Source organism: Mercenaria mercenaria, chromosome 16 (genome assembly GCF_021730395.1).
Source record: "Mercenaria mercenaria strain notata chromosome 16, MADL_Memer_1, whole genome shotgun sequence".
Lineage (NCBI taxonomy): Eukaryota > Metazoa > Mollusca > Bivalvia > Venerida > Veneridae > Mercenaria > Mercenaria mercenaria.
Window position 1 is genome coordinate 17,335,842 of NC_069376.1, and position 26,216 is coordinate 17,362,057.

The following is a 26,216-nucleotide window of genomic DNA, read 5'->3' on the forward strand; positions in this document are numbered from 1 at the left end:
AAACAGTTTTATCTCCACTATTAAATACTTACTGGTACATCTTATGAAATGTTATTCTTACCATAAGTAGGTTGGCAAAACCATATGAAGCAGCTCAAAAAGGGTACATCAAACACATATAAATGATTTTGTTGTGAAAAGAAACTGTATGATATTGTGTTATTGATATAAACAAAACTGTCATAAATTTCACATTTGTAAAATCATTTTTGGTTATTTGAAAGAATTAGAAATTCATTTCTGTAGTTTGTTTAATATACATGTACTTCTATCTTTGAACATTTTAGGGCCTATCTGTATATATTATTAGCTCAAAAAGTTCTGTACAAATATATCTTATTGGCGTCTTACTTGTGAGGACTGCTGAAACTTCTAAATACATGCTTTTCATGTTCTTAGTGAGAAAAAAATCAAAATAAAATGAGTACTATAATGAGTATACTTTTATAAATTAGATATGGAAACGAACCCACTTGGGGATCTAGATGATAAAAAATCAACTACTTAATTTGAAAACAGAGACATACTCAGTCCAAAAAACTGACCCGGCTGATGTAAATTTCATTTCAGACAAACCGATTCCTAGGTACATAGATAACGATTGCTTTGGATGTGCCAGCATAGAGGTACTGTATTTTACATATAAGATTTGTTCTTATGAGTCATAGATGAAAACATGAGTTATTTAAAAAGATGAATAAATAAAATAAAAGTCGTGCCGCCTTTTCATGCTTTGCTTATACACAGCGGTAACTTTGTTAGATTATAATGATTATACCTGATGTTTACAATTATTTAAGAAATATCGCTTTTGCATTCTTAACAATAGAATTGCTGGAATATGATTTGAAGACAAGCGTAAAGACGCTCTAATAATATTTGAATTATTAAGTACATATATTGGTATGTGCATGTAACTTTAAATATGTTAACTGTAGTAAATACGTTTCAATGGATCTGTTTAAGTATATGAATCAACTAAAGTTCAGTTGATTTTCCTATCATTTCTACATGTTTCTATTCTATATATTAAAGTTCTTCATTATGTCTAAGTATTTTCTTTATTTTATACAAATCCTATCTAATAAAATTATACCCTTGAAATTGTATATACGGTCAACCCTGTTTTAAAGACCACCTCTGAACAGAGACCACCTGGCTCTAAAGACCACATGTTGTTTTTCCCATTTCAACATTTACAGTGTATTTTAACTTGTGAATAAAGACCACCTCCCAATAAAGACTATATTTTGGCTCTCACAAGGGTGGTCTTTATAGACAGGTTTGACTGTATGTAAATTATATTAATGTTTCAGGTCTGGTGCATATTGCCGGATATATCATTGTGTCTTTCGAAATTTGAGTGCCTAGGTTAGCTATTTCATTTTCCTACACAAGATATATTAACCTTTAGCATGCTAGATAAATTGTCGTCTGCTGGAAATGTCGTCTGCTAAAATTGTAAAGTTCATTCAATTTGCTCCAAAATTGGAAGAAATATTGTCAGAGTAGCAAACAGCTTGGAACCTGATCAATCGGCGTCTGATCTGGTTCCAAGCTGTTTGCAAAGGCTGTTAAATTCGCCTGCAGCAGGCTAAGGGTTAAAAAATGCGTTAGCTTCATCTTCTTATCATAATGTTTTATTTTAACAAAAAAAAAAAAAAAAAAAAAAAAAACAAATGAGAAATGCGTGTTCAAGAAAATATACTTGCAAATATATACTTTAATGCCAGTCAGTTATAACCGACAATTACATAAATAAACTTATATTATTGTTGTATTATTGCAAAAATTGGTAAGAATAGAGCCTAGATCAATACTTTCGAAACTCATTAATATTAATGTCGTATATTGAAACTTTATCATAATTATCTTTGAAGACAATTACATTTAATCTTGTGGCTTAAAAACATAAATTATCTTAAATATTTCAGACCAGCAAGCATTGGCAATGAAATTCGCGCCTGATACAGAAATAGTTCGTGTCAGTATTTTAATGTCAAGCGAAACAGAATTTGTCGATGTTACGGATGAGTTTAAAGATGTGATGAAACAACAAATAGCAGACCAGCTCTACTGCTCAGCTGAACTTTTGAGAAATGTTAATATGGTCACAGCAGGTAATGGTTTGAATTTTCTTGGTATGTTATGTATGTGTATGTAAAAGAACTAATTTCAACCACACAGAGGGGAACACCTAAAAAGGATTTAATTGAGTGATGGACAGTAGACGTACATTCTACCTGTAAATATTTTGATTCATTGATCATTGACATTGACCAGTTAAAACGATTTGCCATTAAAATACATAGAGCATGGGAATTTCAATAAACAATTGAGAATTACCTAAGTGCAACCGCTGTAAAGGAACCTTAAAGAAAAAAGTCGACTCAACTGTGTTTTTGCACAATGGATGCTGTTCTGATCAAGTTAATTCCCTATTACATTGCAAAGCTAGAACGAAAGTAGCTGTTCTTGAAATGTAAAGAGCATGCCATTGTTTTCTGAATGACTATGAGAAGTATGTAGAAATGTTGATTAGTACATCTAAACGGTCATCAATTATTTACTTTGCACCGACCGGAGTGTCCTTAAATTCTGCTTATATACATTCTATTTAACGAGTTTTCAATTACCCGACCAGAGGCCCCAGCAGGTACCATCGTCTACAAAATATACCTAGTAAGCGACCATGTGTGCGACTTCTCTTCGGTCATTTTAACACCGGTATATGTGAACACCTTCCTGTACAAAAATGTCAAGCAAACTGTCAGGATACTGGTTATATGACCCAGGGAAGTGCCTACGCCTTTAGTATCTTGAACAATGGTTTGGGTCCAATCGCTAAGATGACTATGTCTTAGACTAGCTGACAAACGATGTAGAATGTTCTTTGTTAAAACGTAGAGCTGGTGAGACCAAATATCTCACATATAGAATTTTCCTCTGGCTACCTTGCCTAAATGATTCGTGTACCAATGATTCGTAAATGATCTTAATTATGAGCTAGACAATTTCAGGAATCAGGTAAATCACTAAATGTTTCAAACTAACAATTTTCAATTAGCTCAAACTCCTATAGGCTGGAGACTCTATACTTGACTGGTCTTTTTGTCGAAGTTCCCGTCAGACAATCTCTTTGAATCAACAACATACGAGTCCTATCGCATAGATGCTCGGCCTCTGTCCTCTCAGCTCTGTATGAATGCCCTGACTCCTGGATGCTCAGCGCCTATATGCTATCATATGTAGCATTCAACTACCATATAGGTATATCCCCGATGCCTTGGCTGTACTCCGCCAGTAATGCTGAACCATCTATTAGCTGGAACTCTCTTACTATCTCAGTAGATTACCAAACTCTCGGTCTCTGTCTCAGCTTCCCGATGCTCAGCCTATGTATCCTATCGTATATAGCATTCAACTACCCTTAAGGTAAAACTTCTATGCGCTGGCCCTATAGCTCGAAATCTGGTTGGAATTCTGCAACTCTTCTTTAGTCTACGAACTTCCAAAGTCTTCTTTTTAATAATTTATCCGCCCTGACAGGGTAACTGCAATAGTTTCCTTATCAAGGTACTGGGATAAATTATTAGTTGAATCCTCGATGTGTCTTCTTTGACCGCTGGATACCGAATGCCTTCTCTGTCATCCATCTACCTATTTATACCCCAGCAGACGTGCTATTTTTAGAACTTGTTTCTGATTGGTCCAAATTTAAACATAACGTTTTACAACGATTACTTGCTCTATCAAATATCTGGTTCCCTTTAACTTTTGTATATAACATAATGTGCGAAGCTGGGACCCAGTTATCCATATAATGAACTCAAATCAGCCACAAATGACCCAAATTCTATTATTAACAGCAATTCAACAATAATTATAGCAATGATAGCATGGAAAGGGAGTCAAGCACTATCTGTGATTAATGTGTTACGTTATCAATATATTAAACATACAAATTATTCTGACACAAACAAACACTTCACGGTGACCTGATTGTTTATAAATGCCACAAAGAAAACCCCAAACTGATTTAACCAATGGGAACTTGGTATATTGTTCGCTGCACAGCTATCGAAATGCTTGTCAAACGTGCCATTTTTGATAATTTGTACGTATTTAGGACCGATAGTACTCAATACTATTAGGCAATCAAGGAGATTTTTTGCATTTATAGATATGTCAACAAACTTTACTGCTTATGTTTTCATACCCGCATTTTAGCTGTCAGTCTGGAAGATATTCCGTAGTGTTAACCTGTGAGACAAAATACTCTCGTAGAGGATATATTATTGGTCATTGAGAACATAAGGCTAGTAATTCTTTTTTAATGGGCCAGGCTATGTGATACAGTTCTCTGAATAGTGTTAATTTATATAGAACATATAGCAAAGTTATTTACTCTGAAGAGTGTTAACTTTATGTAGAACGTAATTATAGCAAATATTGTTACTACTGTATAGCCTATTATATTTCTATTGCAGAAATAATCGTTATATGTGTATACCTGCCTGTTCTGAGGGCTTCTCGATGTATATACATAAGATATCAGGAATGATATAGTGTGGAAAAGTTTGCCTGCTTTTACATTTAGTGAATAACATATGTTCTTTTTACTACCATAATATTCTTCCAGTAAGTTTACACTGACAAAGCGAGTACACTGACAAAATACAAACCTATATACTGGATACTAAGCCAGTGGTAACATCTTCTGTTTTTTTGACTGTATTGTAAATCATTCCACCTATTGATTGAAGTCTTTTTTGCTGCTGTACAATTAAGAAAAATGGCAATACTCACAGAGGAAAAGAAGAAAATGTATACTTAAAATTGTAAATAATATTGTATTGCTAATTATTATTTCAGAAGATGAATTATTGGAGTTAGGGTTTGAAATTATCCTCCGAGATAACAATGCAGAACTCAAAGAACTTGTCATTCATCTTCAACGCATCACCGACAGAGGGGAAATGTACATTAAAACAACAGAAGCATCATTGACGGCTGTCTCAAACAGTCTTTTATATCAGCAGTTTATCTCTGGCTACCCGAAACCAAAGAAAGACGAACTCGTTTCTTCGCATTTAGGGAATGCAGTAACAGGCGGAAGCTTTTTCGCTTTACTTATTCTGGTCATTACACTGTTTATCAAAGCTGGAAGAAAATTACACACGAGACGGGTTTACCAAACACAAGGCGCCAGTGGTAATCGTTCCCTTTTTAATATTTCATATATATAAAATAAGATACAATATTATATACGTCATAGACATTTGCTTTTAATAACTCAAAAATGAAATTTGTAAGAAGTAAATTTTAAATATATCGACAATGGCAACTGGTTTTAGAACATATTCAATTCGCTCTGTGTAATGAATTATTACAATAATTGCACATTAGGCTGTTTCATACATAATAACAGTGGTCTTTGATATTTTTGTATTCCCTACGTTTTTACTTTCTGTATGGCTAATATATTAATGATACCAGTTATAGTACCAGTGGTAACTGCTACAAGCACGTGTATATTTTAATATCTGCAGTATCATTAAAAATGTAGAATTGTCCAAATTATAAAATACTGCTTCATTTCATATAATAAATAGAAGACCGATGTCCTCTACAAACCACGCGATTCAAAGCAATCTGTGTAATAGAGTGACTAACAATTTTATTTAGTTTACGACACTAATACTGGTCCTTAACCTTGCTAAAACAGTATATAACAAAGGGTTGAATTAACTGTTACACCCGAGTTGTCAAGAAAGAGAAGCCTTGCAGCAGGTTATTGTCAGTTACTTATCATGTATCAAATATTCATTTTAAATTTAGGTATATTGTCAATAGAGGTAATACTTAAGTAGCAGAAAAGTTTTAATATCATTTAGCCATTACTTCACCATGTGAACACCTTTTAAGCAAAGAAAATCTAGAATCTTATGGAATGTGAACGATAAGATTCAACTGTGCAACACTGGGACTGTTGTGCCTTTGGGCTGATTTACTGAGAAACGGTTCGTTAGTGCTCAGTTTTTTTCGATGATTATGAACACATTTTATTTTTATTTTCAGTACAAAAACAAAAGCATGCTGAGAAAGCCTCATATAAGCGGCAACAGACCTTTTTGGAAAGAAAATAGTGGGAGGTTACACGCGCTGTTGCGATTTCTCCCGTGGATTAAATATATTTTCTATAGCCTTGATCACAGGCTTGATTGGACTGCTTAAAGTGTATGAATCCTGACACTAAATTCATCATAGCTTCTAGTGAACATATCAGTAATGCATTTTATATTTTTGTACATCACCCATTGAATTTCTTAAATATTTTAAAGACAAAACGTTTTCTTGCACTGTCAAGTTTAGTCCGTCAGTTTGAGACCCTTTATCGTCTGATATATAACAAAGGGTTGAATTGAACATGGTTAATTTCGAAAAATAGTTTTCAATTTATTTGTTTTGATATTTTAAAAGATTGTTTATTCTATTTTGCTAACGGCGTAAAGACTGGACACACTGCTTAAGACACTATACTAAATATAGAATACACTGACACAGATACTATTCTTACATTTATTGACTACTACAATTGAGTATCACGTTATTAAATGTATTGTTGTGACTTGCAATTGTTTGTTTGTTTTGAGGGTATAGCTTTTCCTTATTTTAATGGGAATTGGTTGTTTGAATTGAATTCATCATCATCCATGCGACCTTTCCTTTTCTAAAAAGGTATGAATACTTTCTTCGTTGAATATGCTTAGAAATCAATTAATTTTCTTTAGGGACAACTTTCGAGAGCCAATGATTGAGCCACGCCTTGATGGTAACTGCCAACAAACAAGAAACGTTCCTATATATAGTTCTTTTTATACACTTGAAAATCCACGAATTAAACCCGGAAAGAAACAGTTATTTAAGTCAAATCCACATAATTTAAACAATCATTGTTTCTTAAATAGCGAGCGTTGTTTTCGACAGGCCTAATTTATATCCCCCTAATTTCATCCCGTTATACGATGCTGTGTAAAGTAAATGATTATTTCACTGCAGATACTAAATTGTTGAAATTGTTCCCATGTACTCAAACAAACAAATTATATGAACTTGCCCCTTATCTTTTAATTTAGTTTTAGCTCAAATATATTTTATATTCTTACTATAATAGTATTTAATACTATAAATGGTCTGAGTTGGGTAATTATTACTGAGCAAATCTATTTTAATCTATTGATGAATATTTTATAACATATTCACCTACAGCCAGATCACATGTTATATCATAATGACCCGAAAGGTCGCAAGGTCGATTCCCGGTCATTGAAAATGTTCTCCGAAACGAGCTGGAAGACAACCGCAACTTCAAAGTAATTCATTCTGGTACTTATCCTGGACAGCAAATCAGCATTGCTACATCCCACTGCTCGGATTATTTGACCACTGTCATGTATCTGATATCCTTTCCGCTCCTGTAACGTGATAAAACGTATTGGCGTCTGATGGCCCTTTCACGCTTCCGTAGAATCAACGTTTTTAAACGAAACTCATTTTGAAAATATTTCTGAAATGTCTAGGTATGCAGCTTTCAAATACGGAAATATCTTACACCCGAGCTTATACTGACACTTTCAGACAACATCAAAAATGACCTTTTGAGCGATTCAAATGACGGAGTTCCAAAAAATCTCTCTGTACCCTTGCTTCGTTACGGACCCCTTTGGGATTTGTGTTTATTGCGAGTTCAAATATTTTTTCGTAGATGAAAAGTTGACATGTCGTTCTAAAGCCCAGGTATTTTCAAATTGTTAGAAAATGTTGAAAATTGACTCCCCATTAGCAAAAACAAAAAAAGTCCACGCGCATATAAATTTTGACGGGGTGACCCCTGCGCGTGACCCCTGACTATCGACCAATCCAAAGGGTACTTTAGTTTTCAAGTTTTTCATGTCTACTTTCATTTTCTTTACTCCCGGAAAAAGCTGAAGATCGAGTGACGTCATTTTCTGTGTTGTCGAAAACATACTTATGCCTGGCGAGATTGCATAAAAATGTTCCCGGTGTCTTAAGGATATTTTATAGAAAAACAACAATTAACTTAAACAACAGAAACTCGCTGTGAAAAAATATAATTTAACATTCATCGCTTGAGCATTTGGTATGACTATTTGGTACATGTGTGTAACGCTCATGTTATAGCTACCAAAACACATTGACTTCACAGTCAATATTGTTATTTGGTGTCAATCTCTTTTACAATGATTCCTAACCTTTCAACTGTCACTTCGCTCAAAAATCATTTTAGCATAAATGGTGTTAGTGCTAATTAAATATCGTATTAACAAGTTAAAGCATAGCAAAAGTTCCTTCTAGGGCACATCTATATAGATTCTAAATATATAATAATCATCTTGTAAAATTTGGGTTGCAATGTCTGTTTAAAATATCGGTCATCAGTGTGCGGAACCCCAGAATCGGACACAAGGACAAGACATTTCTACCATACTGACATTCCGTATCCTCCCGTTTAATCAGGGAGTCAGTGGCGCAGTGGTTAGCAGTTTGGACTACGCCAGCGATCCGCGTTCGATTACAGGACCCGGATCGATTCCCGGTTGCGGCTGATATCCCGACTAGTGTTCAGTACTGGGTGATTTACTTCCAACAGTATCAGTCTAGACTGGATGCTGGGGAGATAAATGACGCCTGCCGTGAGCTCGGCTGGAAATAAGTTGTTCCATCAGGTGAGGACTTTCGTCAAGAAGAAACTTTACTTACTTTTTAAGCGCACCCCGAGGCGTTACATTTTGCACCAAGAGTGCGTTTATTTCTGTACCAAACAAAAAAAACACTAAAATTAAAAAAAAAAAGAACTATGTTGTTTTATACTGCCTAAAAATGTCAAGTAGGTATTTATGTAGACAAGCTTACTGTCGCTGAGTGGCTGCTTTTTAATTTCTGACTTTTGCAGCCACCGAAGTTTGACAGTCACAATATAAAACAAACTGTATACGTCGGATTAGTCCGACTAGTATTTATGCTAACATAAATTGTTAAATCCAACACCAAAGTAAATACGTTATCACTTTCAGTGGAGTAAATATGGCAATAAGAATACACTGGCTATACACATTTGACCAGGTCAATCCAATTTCACATGTTGCCTGAATTTGTTACATATAATTAGAGGGTCGCAACGGGATTTGTTTTCACATATCGGACCATGCATTCGAAGGAAACGATAATATTTATTTTGTTGTTTACATGTAAATTTACTGATATATGTCTATCTGTTTGTACACATGTTATGCTCTTCAAGAATGGAGAAAATAAAAGAATCAATCAATCATCCTATGTTATCTGCGGAACACGTTCAGTCAGAGTCGCCTCAATTAGGAAATAATATGTTTAATGTCAGAGAATATTTCTAAGGTCACGGAGTTTGATTGGCCAGCTCGTAATGACAACAGATTTCGAGGTCACTAGCTCAGTCAAGTGTGACTTGTAAACCGGCCTTAAGTATTCCTTCTCAACAGAAGGAACAATAATGTGTTGCATTCGACTGACCCAGCGGATAGGGTGTATACGTTAAAACTAGATTTAACTAGATTAGACTGCTTTAATGAAACGCTGTTTCTTCATAACTTTTTTGCAAGTACAAACTGTAAACTATATCCCTTTACTGAATCCAGACTTCCCTGTTTTTCATTTTTCTTTACTACTCCTCATAAAATAAACAAACGTGTTTGTAAACTTGACATAGACGGTTCCAAACTGAAGTGGATCCATACTCAAAACTAATGACAAAATACAATACATATCGCATATCCGTAGCCCTGACAGACCTCTAAACCGGGCAAGTGTACAACCACACATCTTTAAATACGCAGTACAAGCAGAATATTTCCCCTTGATTTGGTAAAACATAGGGATTTTTGACAGCATCTAAGTAACCTATTCATGGATCTTCTTAAACTTTACACTAATATAGATCACTATAGAGCAGTGGTGCACACTCATTTTGGTAAGGCTTTCTTTATTAACCGAGTTATTGCCCTTTAAAAACTTTGCATTCCATGAAGTCTAACATAACAAAGTAACTTCATGAAACTTAACATAAATATAGACCACGAAATGGCGATGATGCATGCTACCATTTCGCGGTGGGGGTTATATGGCCAGTTTTTCAACTATTAAGTGAAGGCTTAATCTCTGACTTAAGCCGTGTCGGATATATTTACAACGCTTAAGTCAGCACTTAAATAACGGGGCTCGACAAAAGTTTAACGTTCGATTGGATTTTTCTACTTTGAGCGGTGTCAGCAGTGGCTTATCTTTCTATTGTTATTTTAAACCTGGGGCATAGGTGGTTTAAGAAAAGATGGAGTTTGAATATTTAGACAATGATTTGATTTTCCAGCATGAAGTTAAAGCAGAAAGGTTGAGGAGGGAGGGAATGATACGGGACTGAGCACACCCTTTCGTTTGGCCAGTTTTTCAACTCTAGCACTAAGAAAGGCTTAAGCCAGTATCAGTTAAGCCCTTGCTCAAACCTTGTGTTCTAACGGATTTTTACTAGTATTCGGCGGGTATATTTGCGAGGTATTAGCTAAGCCTTGGTCACAAACGGAGCCAAATACATATCCCCTACTGCGTAGTGGTTGCGTAATAAGCCAGGCAAATCACCCTATCACGCATTTTCCTACAGCAAATAATAAAATAATGCTGAGATGGTCCCCATGAAAAATTAAATGAAAATTCTATTTCCCGCGAACAATTTAGTTCAAGTTTTATTAGACACACTTTCCGTGTAAATCATGTTACATTGTTAATATTTTCATCTCTTTCGATAATTACACATTTTTTTTCATTAATTAATTTGACATACATAATATGTGTATTCAAACCAAAGTGTCTTTATCTAACAACAATGGCAATATACAATGGTAATTAGACCAGGCGTTAGCACATGGCCTTACGGAATTCGCATCTTTGGCGCTAAACGTAAAACAAAACATTACATTTGTATGCGATGCATTACGAAAATCATGTTAAAACAAGTATGTGTCGAAAATGGAATGTTATGGAACAAAGTTGGATTATTTTTCCACGGATGTGTGCATGCATGTGCTGTCATGTGTTTACATATTTCGCGTGCCACAGTGCTCTTCTTTGAATGAAGGTACGTGTAAGTTTATAACAAACAAACAAACGAATGAATCAATTATTTTGCAGCAGAGCATTGTAACGAGTTTGAAAACAAGCAACTGTCTGTATCTTAAGATTTAGAGACTAACTGCCAAATTTTGACCGATTAAACGCATTTTCCTGGATGAAGATCATTTACTTCTATCAATGGAAATACACTATGCCGGATTCACTGGCACCAGATCAGAAAGAAAATGCCTCTGTACATGTTATACCCTACACCTAGGTATGCTATAAGAACCATGGTCATGAAACTGGAAAGTGCATTAACCCATTTCAACCGTAAATTTATTACCTAAAACGCGCACTTCGATGAATGGGTACCAAGCATATTGAACAAGCGGTAATTTATCTTCCATCGTGCACCAGTCACATAGTCTCAATATTTCATATTGCCGAGATACTCCACATAATTTATGCTTATGTTCAGGCGAAATTTAAACAAACAAAAACAGAATGCAAAATATTCACAGTTTTACAATAAAACTCAAGATGATGAATGGAATTCATCTTAGATATGATTTTGAATTTGAAGTCATGCATTGGTAAACATATGTACTGTTTATTTAATTCATAGTGCACATTTATGCTGCATATACACATTTTAGCGTACACGTGTAGTTAAATGACGACTGACATACACTTTCACATCAGCCAATCAGAATTGTTTTGTAATTTATACCGGAACTTCATTAGGGAAGTTCAACCAAGCTTTTTGTTCAATGCTGAAAAACTATAAACTACGCGTTGTTTCTCTAAGATAAGAAATATTGAAGAAATGTGACCGGTACACAATGGAAGATAAATTACCACTTGTTCAATATCCATAGTACATATTTACCGAACTGCGCGATTGAAATGGGTTAGTATATTTTCCCGTTCATGACCATGTAATAGTTCTTATAGTATACCTAGGGGTAGGGTATAACATGTACAGAGGCATTTTCTTTCTGATCTGGTGGCAGTGGCCTGATTTAGATGAAAAGTTCAATGCAAAATTGATATATTATTTCATAGCAGAATGTGTAACTATCACAAATTAAAAAAACACACACTATTTTCTAGTAAAGAACTGGGCCTTTAAACATCTGCATACATGCATGATTGACCGTCAGTCGTGTATTGTATAAATATTTTATTCAAGAAAATTATCCTTATTTACATTTCTCAAAGATACACATGATTTCAAATTTTGCTATTTATCGGTACGTGTAACAATAATAAAAGTTCTGATGTCAGATGTTTTTGTTTGGAATTATGTAAAGTGAAGAGATTAATCATAATTTGCTGAGTAAACGCCTGTAAGTTTTTTTTATTGTATTTGTGGTCCTTAACGAACGTTTCTGTATCTATATGCATGTACTTCTGTTTTAAGCATCGCAAATGATTTATTTCTTTTTTTCAATTGTTATGATATTTAAAAGTAAAAAAAAAGAAGACATAAATTAATTTAACTATAATAATGGTTTGATATCTAAGTAAAGCAAAGCACTTCGTAGAAAGATCTTTTTGGAAACGCATTGCTTTAATACATACTTAACATATCTGCGTAGTGGAAGTCGACAAAATTACCTACTACACATTTAATGATAAGGAATAAATATGACCTAAAATCTAACACTTGTAAAATTCTGAAATAACGATGAGGATTGTTTTAGTTTTACTTGCGATCACAATATGGAAACCCCAACATCAAGGTATTTATTTATAAATGATTTGTTTTGAACAATGTTCTAAAAGCAAGTATTAATTTGATTGTTATATATTCTAAAGAATTAGACTTCAATCTGGTTATTTACAATTTATAAATCAGTTTTGTGTAAAAGAATAATGACATATTGTTCAAGAAAAATCATAATATATATTGTAAAACATTGGTATGAAAAATCAAGTCTTGTGTAAGTCTGTTGTTACGTCAGAGGGTAACAATTTCTCGTTACAGTACATAAAAATGACAGAAAGACAAACCATCAGCTATTAACAATAACAAAATTTTATTCATGAATTTAAGTGAAAATACAAATACCCAAAATTGTGACAAAGGGCGGTAAATTCCAGTCTTATATGTAAACATAATCCAAATCCTGTCCAAGTCTAATTTAAATCCAGTCAGAATAAATTCCACTATGTTTCACACAGTTCAAAATTTATAATTCCTCTATTCAAAGATGACTTTTTGAAACAAGAAACTTTTCAATATAAATCCTTCAAATAATCCTTCAAAATATCAAATATAAACTGGTAATAATTTATTTTTAAGAAATATAGGAAGTTTCATCAATATCTACAGTCTAGCTTTAAATAATCTAAAACATCTGACTATATATTGTATCATGGAAGATTCCAGAATTTTCATGTAACACAAAAGAAAAAGAACATTCCGGAAAAATCAAAAACAATCTTTTCTAAAGATAACTGACATACACACACTTTTTATCAATACTTATTACATAATAGAAATATCTAGAATAAAGTAGAATTTTATAGTAAATACAGAATGATATCTTAAAACAAGGTCATTATACAATGGTTTGCCTCAGGGGAAAAGACATATACATAACAATAAGGTTTCTTCAAATAAAGGGAGGTCCATCCATATCATTTTCCCTCTTTGTAGAGGACAACAAATTCTGGTCTCAATATAATGTACTCATTTTAACTCTGTTTCCTATGGAATTCCGTTAGGGCCATCGCCTTTAAATGTGTTGATCTGAAACGCGATACTCGATAGTACGATGATGAAAAACGCGAAATCACGAAACTACGATAACGAAAACGCGACAACACGATGATGATAACGCGATACCACGATAACGAAAACGCGATGATACGATATCACGATGATGATAATGCGGTATACTATCGCGTTGTCACCATCGTACTATCGCGTTATCACCATCGTACTGTCGCGTTATCATCATCGTACTGTCGCGTTATCATCATCGTACTATCGCCTTCCGGTGTCCATGCGCATAGAAACATTTCCCCTCCATGTGACAAAATGTCTGACTCCGAGTCAGATTACGAAGGTAAACATTAGGCTAATTCTGATTCATAAATTAGTACAATGGTGCGATAATGATAACGCGACAGTACGATGGTGATAACGCGATAGTGCGATGGTGATAACGCGACAGTACGATGGCGACAACGCGATAGTACGATACTACGATAACGAAAACGCGATATCACGATATTACGATGGCGATAACGCGACAGTACGATGGTGAAAACGCGATAGTATTTCGCATTATCATCATCGTACTATCGTATTATCGCGTTTTCGTTATCGTAGTATTGCGTTATCATCATCGTGTTGTCGCGTTTTCGTTATTGTAGTTTCGTGATTTCGCGTTTTCATCAGATACAATGGAAGAAATTACCATGTTTTATGTCTTGTGCTATAGAAACATATAGAGTAAATCTATTTAAAAGGTACTTTGCTAAATAAAAAATTCAGCAGTGTGTAAATGACTTCATAAGTATTCTAAGTATATCTTTTATAATAATGGTCCGGTATTAAAACTTCTTTCAGCGTTATGAAATGTTTCAGGATTTCTTTTATATTAAATTAAGGCTTTCTTTGCTCTTTTGGTCTGAATCAGTAAAAACTGATAACACCATGCATATAGAGTTGTATCTGATGACTGTTTATTTGGTATCGTTGTCAAATGTTAAAATGTTAGATTATTTTTTAACGCGTTTAGGAACCACCTGTCATTGTATCTGACTGAAAATCTGTTTTATAAATGTATTCTAAACAGCGCGTGATTGATTGCTTTGTTCAAGGCTGGTCTCTTGAAAATCAAAGTAGTTCTGTTTGGAATTGTACAATATTAATTGTTAAAGGTCTTCTTGAGTATGAAAAATACTTGGACATTTTGCCCAGTAATCTAAAAGGTTATCTTATCAATATCACAATGTCCTCTCACTCTTTGTGAATTCAAACAGGCCGATTTGGTACAATGAGAATTGAGAAAATTGGCTTTATTGTATATATTCTGATAAGCATGACATTAAAGAGGAGTATCATTATATTTTGATTTGTCCGTGCTACTCTGATTTGAGAAAATTATACACTAAAACGTTACACAATGTTAGACCAAGCGTGTTAATAAAAACTGTTTCGAAGGAAATTTTATTAAACAAACTTAAACAAGCTTTATCTGTGAGAACATCTGTTTCACCTATATAAAACTGCCCATTCTCTCAGAAGTTTAGCTAAATTTGCTCTATTGTGATCCACACTTGTTGAATATGTTACTAAAGTATATGATACGTAATTGTATTTATTAATGTTTCTTGCGGATTTGCACGTGGTACAAGTAAAGTAAAATATCTGATCTGTTCTGTTCTGTTCAGTTAGGGTAAGGGTTATGGTCAGGGTAAGTATAATATATACCCACGACATGTTTCGAAATGAATTGTAAACCTTTGTCAAGTTTAATTTAATGTATACGTGCAATCAGTTGAGACTTATTGTTGATATTTACATATATAATTACGTGTACAGTATTAGAATATATACCTGTAATTGTATGCTGGATTTCAAACGATGCGTAAAGTGGTCGTTGAATTAGATGCTTTAGTTTGTATAAGACCCATTCTTATCTAGGTTTGCACTGGGTTAAAGATATGCTGTTCTAGCTATTGTAATCTTACTTTATGCTATCTATATACTTATCCAATGTGTACTAAAATAATAAAATATTTTGGACAAGTCCCTTTTCAATGTTTTTCCAATGCCTGTCTTGTTATGCATGCGTTATTCGCTATCAACATTAAAGGTTTGGTAAAAGAATTTTAAAAAATGCACCATACCAACACCTGTAAAACATAAACCAATTGAAAACTTATTTCGTATAAATGTATACAAGTATATTATTTCTAAAGCACGCAGTCAGTCATACTTATTGTATAAAAATCTATTGATCATCACTTTAAATCTTAGCCTGCTGGCGGCGATTGGTTTTGCCTTTGCGACCAGTGCAGACCAAGATCAGCCTGCACATCCGTGCAGGCTAATCATGGTCTGCACTGTTCGCTATTCAGTTAGTAAATTTTCAGTGAACACCCCTTCGAATAATAAATGGTATTGCCCAGACTGAATGATGGAAAAGTCCATTTTAGAAATTTAGCAGGCTAAGGGTTAAATCTATCGAGCGCAGTCATTTTTCGTAATATTTTCACTTTTAATTAAAACTATCTTGTGGCTTAGAAAGTGTTCCCAGGTTTATATATGCTTAATTTTCACCAAAGTAAATCAATAGTCTTGGACGATTAACATTTTTTATATCAAAATTAAGATAATATCCAATGCTTATGAGCAGAAACATATTACGTCTAGTATAACTTTGACATTTTGTTGAAGGATATCTAAAATATTAAACTGAATATAAAAATTCGCAAATATTTTAGTTTCATGTTAAATGTCAGAATCGCAACAGTAATGGTTTAGCTTAAAAAATAAAGTTGTTTCGCTTTTTTTTCAGCTGCAAAGACTACGTGTTATAATGGATGGCTTCAGTTCAATGAGTCATGTTACCTGTTTGGCCATAATCCTGTACACTTTACAGAAGCAGAGGTACATACGTTTGTCTATATAGAAAATATATTTGTTTCTTTCATCAGGTTAACACAATATGTGTACCGGTTTATGCATTTCTTCCGATAGTCTCTTATAAATTGGGCATATTTCAATGATCGGTTAATCCCATTTAGAGGTCAAAGCTCCCGATACTCTGCGTTTATTTATCAACGTCACGTTTTCATGTCCGATACGTGCATTTTACCGCTCTTGTATGCATAGCGGCAGTCGTTGATGGACTATCACATCCTTAGCGCGAATACTATATTGTAACTGTGATTCTAATTTTAGTACTCTACACATCCTCGTATTCTACATGATACAAATGTATAATGTTACTCGCCCTTCTTACATTATGGTCGTTCTGTTTTACGGACAATTACATGCATGAATTGAATATATCCTGTCTGCACGTGACCTCTATTGGCCAATAGAAATGCAAGAAAGTTATAGAAGACGACATAAAATTACATGTAAACTGTGCAGCACTTATTATGTCCTTTTACTTTCAGCACTTCTGCAGGCAGCACCATAACAGTCATTTAATTCACATCAACGACAAGTTTGAAAATGCCTACATAAAAGACATGTTGAGACAATTCAAAGGTACAAGTATATTTAAATTTTGTTTGTTAGAGTAAGCGCCGATACTCGGATTCCCCACATGTGACAGTTGACAGCTAGTGCTTGTTAACAGCTCTTCAGAGTTTGATACACGTACAAGTAAACCAGATGGCGTAACAGATAGCCGCTTGATAATTTGACAGATAGATGAACCGCTTTAAAAATGCCGCACTTATATACTTCTAAATTCCTTCTGTGTTAGGCAAATTCTAAAATAAGAAAGTAGCATTATATTATGTTTGTTTATACCTGACATAAATTTCAAAATGAAACGCATATTCGCATAATTTTGTGATTCATAAGATACATACTACAAAAATGAAAATAAAAAGATGACAGAAAATTCGTTTAAATAAGGACTGCCGCTTGATATGCTAATGAAATTAGTAAACTGCGCAAAAAGGCTATATTTGACTTTCATGCGTAAACCAAGGAACTAGCTTGTTTCATAATCCGTTTTGAAAACGAGACGAAATATTTTACAGAAACAACATTTTGCTTTGTATCCAAATCAGCCTTTTGCAACTATTACTTCGAACTTTCCGTGAGTGTCCAATGTGCTTTTGGATTGAAAATCCGACATTGCCAAAGTATACATGATTTTGTCAAAGAAAAAAATGTATTTCAGGGTTGACTGTCAATAGAAAGTCTTTTCATCATTATTGATCTCTTGTGTCACAACAATTTTTATATACGTGCTTTGTCATTGTCTTCGTCTTCGCGCTTGAATGATTAAATAAAATATCAGGAATTACATGTAACAGCTGTAGGTTTGTTACAAAATAAATAGTATTTGAAATTTTCACAGTATCCTTTGGCAGAGGCTGTAGATTTCAAGTGGTTCAGTATTATACAAGGAGCCAAGGAGACTAAAATGATCATGTTGCATACATTGATTTATCAAGAATACAATTATACTATTTTACTTCATTCTTTAACATCTAAAGGCAGCCTTCCAACCTGGCATGCCTTGGCGAGGTATGCCAATTTTCACGTGTTTGTTATAAAACTAAGAAATAGTATTTTTACTCCTTTATATGCAAGAATCAGAAAGTTTTACATTTTCCTTTTACTGGGACATGAATCTGTATTTTATTTTGCATGGCAAAAATATGTTAGTTTCGATCTTTATTTCAGTACAGCTCTTCTGATACCAAATGCCGTCGATCATGGTTTATTTTTGTAAATTACCTACCCGACCATTACATGTTCTGCCGTACTGTCCGGTACGATTGATATTTGAAATATTCTCAAACACAGTTCCCACCCCCCACCCCCCACTCCCTCTTCCTCCCACCCACCTCCCATTTGTAAAGAAATAAAGATGAACAATTACTGAAAACTACATTCAACCTAGTTATGTAAAGTTTCAGCACTGGGATATTATTGTAAATGCATCGAAACGAAGATATGTAACATTTCTTTAAAAACAGTGAGTTTTTAAAGGCGTTGAACTGTCCAAAAGTGTGGCCATTTTATGCAGCCCTTTTCCGGAATTCAATCACGGTAAACTGTCAGTTGTTTTGTAGAGTAATGTACATGTTTTATATGCTATTCAATTTTCATACAAAACAACCTTTTCTTTCATTGATTTTGTGTTGTTTGATTTTTCTTCTCAATAATTATGTAAGGGTAAGTTTTTTAGAGAGTAGATTTAGATTTGGAGGCACATAGCTGTGTACATGATAGGCTTTCTTTCCATCTTAAGTATTGTCAATATATATTTAACATTCTTTTAATTAAACATTTATTCTTTTTGTAAGTCTCAGTCAAATATTGATGAATTTCAATGAAAATATGAGACATTTTTCAATGATTGTTTTATTTTAATAAAACATTATAACACTAACAATCGGACATCATTGACTGAGTAGTGACAGTAACAATACCGTTACCCTGAAATGAAAATGAGAAGAGAGAGTTTAAATCTACGTGCAAAGTAGTGCCATCTGCATATTAATCAAACAATATTGTCACCAGTCTTACACTTGCCAAGAATTAGTAGACATCTTTATTCTTATATGGGATACTATTCTGCAAGTGTAAATTAGTAGGGTATCAGCTATGTATTGAGAAATATGCTCAAATTCTGCAGGGGAGATATTGCGCGACTTCAGAGGGACAACATATATCCACGAAAGAAAGAGTGCATATTTCTCGATGCATAGCTAATAATATTTTTGTTACATATTTAGTTTAACCTATGAAATGATACACATATTTTTCGTTACACTGAGAAAAACAGAAAATTATTGACATAAGAGTACTTTTAACGCTACGATATCCATTAAAACGATTTCATTAGCGACGTCAAGAATCGGATATAGAAATTTTTCTAATCAATATTTTTGACTAATGAGATACGTGTACGTAACAGCACTTATTTCTTGGATACCAGACGGGGATTTCTGGTGATTTCACCGGTGCTGGAAAACTTCATCTTACTCTCGTGCTGTAAATGACGTATAACGAACTACATATGTACAGAAGATGTGTGTAGTGATAATAAAGTTTTTCGTAAAACGGAATAAAAATTAAATAACTTGATAGTTCCTCTTTGTTCCTTAAAACATATTTCTCGATTCAAAAAACGTTATTTTAAGGAAATAACTTAACGTTTCATTGCAGATGATAAAACAAAACCGGAACTCTTACGTTGTTTTCGTCTGTGTAACGTCATGACGTACTTCCTGTTTACGGACGTAATGTTCCCGCGCTTTGTTAATACGCTACAATAAGAAAAAGTGCTATAAGAAAATCATTCGTTTGAATTTAATTTTTACTCTTCTTTGTTGAATATGGTATGCAAGAAAAAGATTCTATCACTGGCTGTAGGTGCAGATGGGAATATCCGGCTCTCGGGTAACTGTTTACGCGGTCACTCGGTTGGAGCCTCGTAACCGCCTAAACAGTTACCCTCGAGAACGGAAATTCCCATCTGCACCTACAACCAGTGAAAGAATCTTATAATCTAAACCAAACATTGGTTTTTTTGGCGTTAACGTTGTATTTTGATTTCCACTGCTACAAAATTACAATTCCCTGTAAATCTATTTTAAAAAGGTGATTTAAAGTGCACTCCAACTAACCACTGTTTCTTATTCTATAATAAGCCCAATTTAAGTCATATAAACATGCATGACACTACTGTTTATAGAATAAGCAGGTAATTAAATAATCAAATAAGTAATAAGGAAAACAGTGTGACAAATTAATGCTGCTGTTAAGCATTCTTGCATAAAAACTACTTTTTTTCACTGAATCCGCCCATATATAAACGGGAGAGAAATCGTGTGCAAACAAGGCAATTCACGTTCTGTTAATACATGATTTTTATTTTTGAAATGCTTTGCCAGGGATATATGTATGTATGTGTTTGCGCACACTGATATTTGGAATCTGCGTCTTGTTTCTTCCATAACAACCTCTTCTTGTAGCATTATAGATACAATGTAATCCATAGTATGTTTAGCTGCATCTGTTTCCAACCCCAAACGTACTGCCCCCATCAATGTACGCAGTAGCTTCTCTTAGAGTTCACTCCCTTTACAAAGCGTCTGTTCAGTTATTGTAAATAACTGTGAATAAATAAGTATCGCGTATAACTTGTGCTATTGTTCGTTTTTAGGTATTATATTTATGATTTTGGTAAGTATCAGTCGGTATGTTTTTATCTAATTTCCCGAAGAATTTATACAAACAGCTTGGAAACTCGACAGTACGTTCGTACTCATCCGTACTCCAACTGCGAGTCCGTACTCAATATAACTCGAATGTAAAGTTATTATTCTTGAAATTGTGATCGAGTCCACCAAATTGCGAAATGATATGAACAGTTATTGGTAATTTTATGTTTGTAATAATGAGAGATAAAAAAAAACCGCTAAAAAGCCTTCAGGATGTGCTTTTGATAGTGTTGTTTATTTCCGGGCCCTGGATACGGATATTTAAAACATGTTTACCGTTTCCAAGAACAACAGGAATGGTAAATAAAAAATGTCAAGTCATCACATATAAAAAACACTACATAAATCGTCGTGAAATATTTTTTATGCGGTCTCGGTCACAAACAATCCCACGGGCTTCTGCAGACGTCAATACACAAAAAAAACGTGTATTATCCCTACAATAAAGCAAAAAGAGAAAATGTAATGGCTTTACTATATTGTTGTTAACGTATATTTCTGAGAGATAAAAATAAGCAAAGTCGTATTTTAAATGAAAATAAAATCACTATATATATATGATGATTTGTGTTGCAACATTTACAAACATGTTTTCGTTGCTTTGTTCTATTATCCCAAATGACATTCCTTCATACTTTATCAGCTATCGAGTCCTGTGTTGCCGCCCGTACTTGGACTCAGTCTTTTTATATTTTCTGGTTCCTTGGGATCATTGAGTTCATTTAACGGTATAATGGAATTTCCGTTTATGCCGGTGCTAAGAGGCATGAGGGGTGTAGAACATTTCATTACCCCTTACGAACAGACTCAGCCATACCAAGTCAACTATTATTTCTATTGGTTTCGTTCTATGCTCCTAAATGATTTTTAACAGATACGGGTCATTGAATTTACTTGCGACTTTATCCTTTCCTAACTTTCATTGAAATATACAAATATTTGAAAAATGAATGGTAAAAAGTTGTGGAGTTGTTAGATATATTTCAGTTACTCATAACTTCTTATTTACCTAGCTAAGTTCTTGATTTCCTTGCCGACTTCCCTGTATCGGAATGAGATTTAGAGGACGTGTAACATTAACTTCAAACCGGCATGGAGAAGACTCAAACTCTCGGCCTCTCGATCTGAAATATTGTTTCTTAATGTTAATTGTAAAATCACACTAAATTTCATGCATGTTTGGTACCTTACTAATTCCAGCCAACAGCTGGTGGATGGGGCTTACGGACGAAGAAATAGAAGGCGTTTGGAAATGGTTTGACACAGAAGAAGTAACGTCAATCACAGGTAATCGGTAGAATTTGGAAATAGAAGGCCTTAGTAAGGAACAGGTAATGTATAGGACTTATCTGTTAATGGCATAACATGGACAAAGGAACCTGACCATTGGTAAGGTTAAAATAATCTAGAAATTGTTTTTGTACAAATGAGGTAACGCCATTCACACGAATCTTGACTCTTTGGCAGGGAAACCACATATAAGAACAAAACCGGACATACTTTGACACAATCAGGATTTATATGTTATCTATCTCGTATTGGTCTGACACATAATAAACTGAGGTTAAGAACAGACAAGATACAAATAAACTAGAATTGTGTCCATGGGACACGGATGACCCCACATACTGTGCCTTCATCTATATAGCAAAATCCATCAAAGGACCATACCTGCTGTAAAAGTATTCACAGAAAAGACTTCTTTATGGTCACCTGCACATCAAGCTTGTTCAGCTGTGAAAGTTTGAAGCAAATCATACTAATAGTGTGGGAGGAGTTGGACACACAAGATTTTTCTCTCTATTCCATATAGCAAAAACTATTAAAGGGTCATAACTGTGGTAAAAATAATCACAGAAAAAATATTTCCTTTATGGCCATCTGCACATCAGGTTGTTTATCTGTGAAAGTTTGAAGCAAATAATGCTAATAGTGTAGGAAGAGTTGGACACACAAGCTTTTAAGACGTACGGACAGCAGCAACGCTACATGCCCCCATATAAATGTGTGGAGGCATAACAAGTACAAATATCCACCAGAAAGGTGAGTTTCAAAAACGCGGCCCCCGCAAACCGTAGTCATACAGCTGTATATGTATAGATGTATTCAAAATGAGGAATTTCTTAGGTAAAGTTACGTTTAAACACTGACAAACACTAGATACAATCTGTTTTACACAAACTGAAAAACAACAAGTCCCGTTAAGTATATATATGAAAATTGTTTTCTTATATGCAATACTTGTTCGAAACATTAAGTCATTAAAACCCTAAAAAATTGCTTCACTTTCGAATATTTATAACTATATCTGATGATGTCAAAAAGCTTTGTGAGGAAGCCATTTAACTTCTTTGGCGTTCATTTTGTATTGTGTTGGTATGTACGTACTTGTACTACATGTTTATAAAATGCAAATTTCGTCTTTGTAGACTGGGGTACAAATCAACCCGATAATTCTGGTGGAGAGGACTGTGTTATTTTCTATGAGGGGTTTGACTACCATTGGGCTGATGTTTCATGTACACAGAATTATGTACCACTATGTGAATCAAGGTATTATAATTATAATTAAAGTTCTAAGGTACTAGATCAAATAAATGTTTCAAATGAACATGAACTACTAGTCTACGTATTGATACACATACACACACACACACACACACACACAAAACAAGATTTCCAGGTGCAAATATGAAAATGCAATTTATTAAGATAATTTCAAAGGTTACATTTTTAACTTTTACCCGCTACAAAACATACATTACAATGTTTATTTGTCAAGATCTTGAATATCTTTCATATTAATGACATAGATAAACTTTCAAATTGTGTTAAGTATATAACAACTATAGTACTTTTGGTTTCGTTTAACTTTGTCAAGAGTGTATTCACGTTACCTGAACAGGCAATTGAAAGTGCTTTGTATAGAATCAAAATTTGATTTGACTGGTTATCGCTAGAAATGTTATGAAATGTTCTGATTTATTTGAATGATACTTCTAAGGTCATTTGATGAAGTTGTAAATTTACAATTATGTAATAGATGTAAGGTATACATAGTAATAGATTTAAGAGATATAAGGTTGATGAGGTCATAAATAAACGATTTTGATCAAATATAACTTGAAATGTATGTTCTAATACATGTTCTTATGATGTCATGTTAAAGAAACATGAATTATTGCTTTACATTTTAGCGGTGAAGCCTGTACAGGTGAAACAGAAATGGTCGGATAACAAAGCACTGCAACAAGGATGCAATAAATATGTTTTGCACCAAGTAGTTACTTCTCACTGAATACCATGTTTCTTTCAGATTTTTACACAGACACTTGGTGTCAGGACCCAAAACTATCCCCCATTCCTGCCAATTGTTAGCCAATATATTTTGGCATTTTAAAACCAACTGGCCATAGATGACGCTCATAAAACACGTTTTGTTACAATTTCAGCATGTTTTATTTAGTTTATCAGTGGTAAAATTTCATTTTTTTTTCCAAATGAAGACCGTCATCCTGCCCTAATTACTGAACGAATTCTGCAGCGCTCACCTCAAATTGCAGTTCACAAGCTTTGTTATATTACAATTAAGCGGAAAACACTTTAATCCCAGTTGCCCGATATTACTAGGAATTGTAATATCGTGTGCGGTTCTCACTTTGTCCGGGGTAAAATTTCAATTTTTGTCCATATTCAGACCGTCCTTGAAAGAATTCAGCAGAGCGGCACCTCTAATAACAGTTCACAAGCTACTTTATTTCAGTTTAATTAACTGAATCAGTAAAGCAATTAGCGGCCGGACTTAATTTGCATATGTTGTCTTTTTGAGAGTGGTGTCGTAATTCTTCGATTCGAAAGAGAGGCTAGCTTACATAATGTCTTTAAAAATGAATTTTTACTGATAAATATAATACGTGTTATTTTAAAAAGCATATGAAAACGTGAAACTCGGTTAAGCAAACTTCTGAATATAAAGATATCGTACGATACAAATGTATATCAAATATCGATCATTTTATATTGATACGATTATTGTATTCCAGTGCAACAGATACACAGCCCTTACAATAAGACACAATGACGACGGTCTGAGGCCCGCATATAAATAGATATTTCTCACCATAAATATTTTTAACTTGAAATGACTGTACACTCTAACAACATAAAATATTGCGACCATAACTGTTTTCATGCAAAAGAATGCATTAACACCGAGTTATAGCAAAATATTCTTAGCATGTAAGAATTGCCGCAATGCAGGGCCTCAAAATTCTACACTGTTTTTATCCCATGTAAATCCGTTAGCATCATTAGAAAATTAGTTGGGATAAAATTTGAATATGCTGAATAGATATTTTTAAACTTCGACACTTTCATTTTTGTTTAACCAAATAGTAAAAATAGCATTATTTTTACACTCAGTGACTTTAAATATGCCTTATCCGTACATAGCAAGAATAATTTGTATTCAAATTATTTTGAGGGGCCTTCGTGACCGAGGTGTTAAGGTCGCTGATAAGGTCGCAGGCTTACGAAAGGTCGGTGGTTATATCCAGGTGCCCACCTGTGCCGAAATAATGCACGGAGTAGTTAGTACCTGTGAATCCTGGTGATTGACGGTCAAACACATAACTATTTAGATCTACGTGAAGCGAGAATTGACTATAATTCACAAATGTATGTATAGGACGGTGTCTTTCAGAAAGTCTGACAAAAGGTTTTGTATTTAGGGGTAAACAGAATTTAAAAATACAGTAACAAATCTTTGTTTTATTTTAAAATGACATTTAAAAAGTAAAATCAAACGTGTAACAAAAATGTAAGTACATATGATATTAAATAACTTAAATAGTAAGTAGTTCTATGAGTCTATTTTATATCCGGATACGACGAAGCGTAATACATATAGGTGCTTTGTATTGATATGCACGAGTTCTGCAGCGGAAATATTCTTCCGCTGAAGAACGAGTGCATATTTCCCAATGCAAAGATAATACCTTTTTATTACATAAGTATCTACACGTATAAATATAATGTAATTATTACGAATTTATTCAATAGCTTAAGGTGGAGTGCGACCTTTAAATTTTTTTAGATAGATCTAT

The 26,216-nt window shown here is 34.0% G+C and overlaps 2 protein-coding genes across 2 annotated transcripts in view; both read left to right on the top strand.

Annotated features, from left to right (window-relative positions):
- Window positions 1–8,659, top strand: part of LOC123540852 (uncharacterized) — a 32,622-nt gene extending 23,963 nt beyond the window's left edge. Inside the window, exons 12-16 of the mRNA XM_045326170.2 lie at window positions 571–626; window positions 1,317–1,371; window positions 1,935–2,120; window positions 4,876–5,214; window positions 6,082–8,659. Of these exons, the coding sequence (XP_045182105.2) occupies window positions 571–626; window positions 1,317–1,371; window positions 1,935–2,120; window positions 4,876–5,214; window positions 6,082–6,149 (704 nt within the window). The 3' untranslated portion in view covers window positions 6,150–8,659. The remainder of the gene's footprint in view (window positions 1–570; window positions 627–1,316; window positions 1,372–1,934; window positions 2,121–4,875; window positions 5,215–6,081) is intronic.
- A 3,528-nt stretch (window positions 8,660–12,187) lies between these two features.
- Window positions 12,188–24,387, top strand: LOC123540859 (perlucin-like protein). The gene is made up of 6 exons (XM_045326180.2): window positions 12,188–12,911; window positions 16,707–16,798; window positions 17,314–17,407; window positions 22,312–22,398; window positions 23,541–23,664; window positions 24,309–24,387. The coding sequence occupies exons 1-6, from the start codon at window positions 12,857–12,859 to the stop codon at window positions 24,346–24,348; spliced, it is 492 nt and encodes a 163-aa protein (XP_045182115.2). The 5' UTR covers window positions 12,188–12,856; the 3' UTR covers window positions 24,349–24,387.
- The last annotated feature ends 1,829 nt before the right edge of the window (window positions 24,388–26,216 follow it).